The sequence below is a fragment of the Gavialis gangeticus genome, unplaced genomic scaffold (assembly GCF_001723915.1).
Source record: "Gavialis gangeticus isolate Ggan-Ray unplaced genomic scaffold, GavGan_comp1, whole genome shotgun sequence".
Lineage (NCBI taxonomy): Eukaryota > Metazoa > Chordata > Crocodylia > Gavialidae > Gavialis > Gavialis gangeticus.
In genome coordinates, this window is record NW_017729029.1 from 53,854,152 (window position 1) to 53,859,119 (window position 4,968).

Genomic DNA, 4,968 nt, shown 5'->3' on the forward strand with positions numbered 1-4,968 from the left:
ATGATCACCTACAGTGGGGCCAATATGTTCAAGGCAGTTTGTGATGCCAACGTTATTGGCATCTGCTGTCTGGCACATAAGTTCCACCTCATTGGAAGGATTTGCTAAAAGCAGCTATGTCACTGTTATGCAAACAGCTTTGGAAGTAATCCAATAGATACTTGTATCATTGATACACTCTCCCTGTAAGCAGTTCTTCCCATAACAAAGAGCCTAGATTATCCTCAGGACCCTAACTACTGAGAAAGAAATAGCTTTCTTGGCAAAGGCTATTTTGAGTGTGAATCTAGAAACGTATCAGTTTGTTACATCTTCCGGCTCTGACACAGGAAGCATCACGTCATCACCATGAGAGCCTTGCTTGATACAATGACAATGCATGAGACTGCATTTTAGGGAAGGAACCTGCTGACGAGTCAGGAAAACACAATAACTATTCCATCTAGAGTCGCACACAAAACATGGAAGAATAGGGCTGAAAAGTGTCAACTGTCTGGAGCACACCAACAGTTATGGGCACTTATTCCAACAATTTCACCCACAGCATTTAGAAAATCCTTCTCATTACAGCTCTCATCCCAGAGCCTTTTTCTTTAGCCCAAATCCACCCAACCAAACGTGGGGTAGAAAAACTGGTGCAAGTTACCTGGCAGGGGCAACACCATGATCACTCAAGTGGTAGGCGGGCTCCCCAGGCCAGGTGATTGTCTCTAATATGTCCTCCACAGGAGGTCTATATTGAGCACTTTTTTTGGTATTGGGTGGTGGAACTGGAGCTTGCTCCATCCACTCCATGCATTGACCTGGTATTACAGTGCTTCCAGGACCGGTGCAAAAAAACAGACAAAGGTGCAAGTTCGTATCAGGACAGTAAGGTGTGGGTTGGTTTTTACTGCAATGACCATTATTGCAGAAATTGATTATAGGCACAGTACCGTAACAAAGATTACTTTCAACCAGGGCTAGCCAACTTCTTAGCAGCTGGGGGCCGCACCCCCAGGGCCATGCCTTCCCCATCTACCTCTCCAGCTGCGAGTTCCCTTAGCACCACATGGGCAGATGGCTTTCCCCCTGCTCCCTACATGGCGTGGCTGGGCAGGGCCCCCACCCTGGCTTCAGGCTCCCCCAGCACTGCAGGCTGTCCTGCAGCCTGGAGAGAGAAGGGAGTGGGAGGCCAAAGAACCCAGCTGCAGTGGTGGCAGAGTGATGAGGGCAGTGGTGGTGGTGGCCAGGGGAAACAACAGTGCGGGAGGGTGTAAAGATGAGCCCATTGCAAGCTGCAGGTAGCCCGCAGGCCATCAGCTGGGCAGCTCTGCTTTAAGCAAGACAAAAATGGCAAGCACACAAAAGCGCACACACCACGGATGGAAGCCACGAGAGCTAACAAAGGGAACAATTTCTAGAAGTCTTTAAAGTAGGACTAGCAATCTTGGCAGTACCCTCTAAAGAAAAAACACAACAGATGCTCCCTTAGCTTTGTTTGCTACAGGAACAGGCTTATTTCAGATCTGTCATATTGCCTATTTATCGTTAGTTATTAGTAACCTCATAAGCAGTTTTTAAAATAGCACTTGTCCTTTGTTTACTCTGTTTCCTCTCCTGCTTTCTCCATGTGCTGATGCTCAGAGCCACATCAGTGGCTGTGGAAAGAGTGATGCTGCTCCCAAGTGGAGTTCTAACGGTGCTGCTCTTTATTTTTAGTCTATCAGTTGATACAATATTAACTAGATACTCCCTCTTCTCCAGTCGATAGCACCCGTCTAGGGTGGGAAATGTGAATACAGGGAGTCCTCTTAGCAATACTAACCCTCCACTGATTTTTAACATCTCTTTATTTCAAATCTACAAATCAGACTTTCTACCCACTGGGGGTGGAGAGGCTCTCTTGCTATTGCCACTTAAGCCGTGCCTTAAGTACAGCAATGGACACAAAACAATTTGAACACACAGGAACAGCACTGAAGACCATGTTTTCTCCAAGCCATCTCTATGTAATAACTTCTGCTTTCTTTTTTACGAGCAAGCAATCATCAATATGATAAAGCACTGAAGCTGCACAAGATCTAAGGAACTCACCTTCTGAGCCTCTGACTTGGCTGTCTTGTTCCCAATATCCAGGGCAAGGCAGAAGAGAAACTCTCTTAAAGCTTCTTCTATTTTTCCTAGGTTAGCTAATGCTTGTCCTTTCCTTAAGCGACCCTGAGAGAAAACAGGTCCATGATTCTAGTTTCTTTTCTCTTATTACATTTTTAAAGCCCGTTTGATAAAAACCAACAGTTTAAACGTGGAAAAACCAAAACACTTTACTGTGCTGAAGTTTAAATAAAAATTCGGCACAAAGCAGCATTAGAACAGTCTGGGTTACCAACATAGGGTCGGAGTTTGAGCTTCCACCTAGAAACAACATGAACATTTTCCATATTTACTTCTCTTGCGAGAATATCACCTCCCTGCCTCCCACATACACATTCAAGTTTACTTCACAGCATCTGGACCCAGTTGAAGGCTGGTACCCTGTCACTTTTCAGGACCCTCCTTTATCTGGGGAGAACACCTTAATCTGTTTCTCAATGCTGCCTTCTAGACTGGGGTGGGCAATTGTTTGGGCTCAAGGGCCACAGAGTTTTGGTGAGCTGTCACAGGCCAGGTCAGCAACCGCCCGTCCACAACCACTCACCAAAACTCCCTAAGTGGCTCCGCTCCATGCTCAGCCAGGTGCCTGCAATGGGGCCACAGGTGGGTGTGGAGCAGCATCCAGAAGCAAGATTGGTGGGGCGCCTGTCCCTGCTCCCAGATGCAGCTCCCTGCCTGGCCCATGGCCCCATCCCGTTTGCCTGGTCACATGCTCTGTCCGCATGGGAACCAAACGGTCTCCAGGGGGATCTTAGGATCACTAGGCGGTGACAGCACAGGGCTGGATCCTGGAGCAGAGCCACATTCTGCTCACCCCTGCCCCATTACCGGTGCCCAAGTAGATCGTGGCTCTGTCTCAGGCCCTGGCCTCACGCTGTCACTGCCATGTGAACCCAGCCACACCTTTCTGTCCCGCTCCTGGGCACTGCCCCCTGCCCACCCAGAGCCCCCTCCCGTCCACCTGACCTGTGTAAATCCTGCCTGGTGGTGGGCATGGGGCAGATGGGCCAGGGCGCCTGGGCAGTGGAGCTGGGTCCAGCAGCTGAAAGGAGCCACTGTGCTGGGGCTGCCGGGGTCACCATGCTGCCTCAGCCCTGCTACATGTTCCGGGTGATGTTTCTGGCCACACGCGCAACCCACGCTGCCCCTGTGCCTGGGCCGAGCAGGACCGAGGGACCCGCTTCAGGCTGGACAAAATCCCTCCGCAGGCTGGATTCTGCCCACCTGTTTTAGACAGCAGAAGGAAGCACAGCTCTTGACTTCTGGCATAACATGTAGATCTGACCTCCTCCAAGATCACACAGGCAGTTATGATTACTGGATTAGACTACAGTAAGTGCATGCACTGCTCCTTACTTTAGCCCCTTCCTGACTCAGAGAACTCAGTCAGATCTCCATGGTGTGCTGGTCTACTGGTCTAGGGTCTCAGCAGTGTTGTAGCAGCTCTCCGGGTCAGCTCTTCCTTCCCATGGCACTCAGCAAGCCACTGGGATAGCCAAAGATTTCAGCTTTAAAACTCACCTTCAACCAATATGGCTGGAGCCTACATGCCATTTCTGCATCACGCAGTGCATCTTCGCAGGCTTTCAACGTAGAGTTGATCTGGGACCGGTTGCTATATAATAAGTAGTCATTTGGAGCTGTAAGCAATATAAACATTGACCTGTTACAATGACTGGAATAGCACATGGACCTGTTCTTTACAACACTTTTTCTAAAATGATCAGGGAAAAAGCATTTGCATCAGAAGTATTATTTAAACAACCAAGAACTCAATCAGGCACAGCAGCTCTCTCGGGTATTCTAGCCATAAGAGGTCCGATTTGTGTTACATAAGCGATGGAAACACGGCAGGGAGAACATCCACAGCAGCTCGCAAATGTTACCCGCTTAGGCAGAGGATCAGATTTTGGTCAATTTCCATGAACAAAGATTAAAGATGACATAATTATAACGTTGCCATAGGGAAAGCAGGAATTTAAATTAACTCCCCTTACAAAGGGGTTAGGATCAAAGCTTTGAAAGCGACACATCGGGGTCTTCTGAACCTATCATCAGTCAAGGAAATTAACCAGGATCAGATAAATATTACCTCACCCCATCCCTGCTATGTGATGCAATACCTGGTCCTAGATTAAGAATCAAGTCTTCAAAGTGATCCTGCATTACAATGAGATGTTTACCTTCTTTTTAACCACCCAATTCCTGTTCAAGGTCTACATTCGGAGGAAGGGGGTACAAGTACAAGCAAAAGTTCTGGCTGCACAACCCGGGTAGGGACCAGCACTGCATGACTACAACTCCTGTGCAGTGTGGAGCAGCATCTTTCCCTGCTCTGCGGGGGGGAGGGGGACGGCCGGCCGGACATGACTCTCTCGCTCTCCGTGGGGACATAGCTGGAGCAAGCACCTGCTCTCCAAGCTCTGGGGCTGCCCCCAACAGGACTGGCGAGGCAGGTCCCTCTCCAAAACTAGGTCGGGGGCTCAGCCGGAGGGACGGGACAGGAGCCGGCGGAAACCCGAGCCGCCCAGCTTGGGGTCCGGCCGCCTCCCCGGTTACACAACGGCGCGGAGGAGGGGAGGGGCCGGGCCGGCCCTTACACAACGCGCTGCTCCCCTGACCTACTTCCAGCGCTTACCCAAGCTGACGGCCTCGTTGTACTTGTGCAGCGCCGCCTGCGGCTTCCGCTCCCGGTACAGGACGTTGCCTTCGTGCCGCAGCTGCGACGCCCGCGCCTGGCCCGGGAACCACTTGGCCAGCAGGCTGCTGAGCAGCACATTGACGCGCAGCGGCTGCCCGGCCCCGGCGCCGGCCTCGCCCTCGCCCGCGGCGCCG

General features: G+C 50.7%; 1 protein-coding gene across 1 annotated transcript in view; it reads right to left on the bottom strand.

Annotated features, from left to right (window-relative positions):
• Positions 1–4,967, bottom strand: part of LONRF3 (LON peptidase N-terminal domain and ring finger 3) — a gene marked incomplete at its 5' end in the record, with an annotated part of 21,253 nt that extends 16,286 nt beyond the window's left edge. The window contains 3 exons of the mRNA XM_019521049.1: positions 2,077–2,199; positions 3,655–3,773; positions 4,772–4,967. Of these exons, the coding sequence (XP_019376594.1) occupies positions 2,077–2,199; positions 3,655–3,773; positions 4,772–4,967 (438 nt within the window). The remainder of the gene's footprint in view (positions 1–2,076; positions 2,200–3,654; positions 3,774–4,771) is intronic.
• Between the last annotated feature and the right edge of the window lies 1 nt (position 4,968).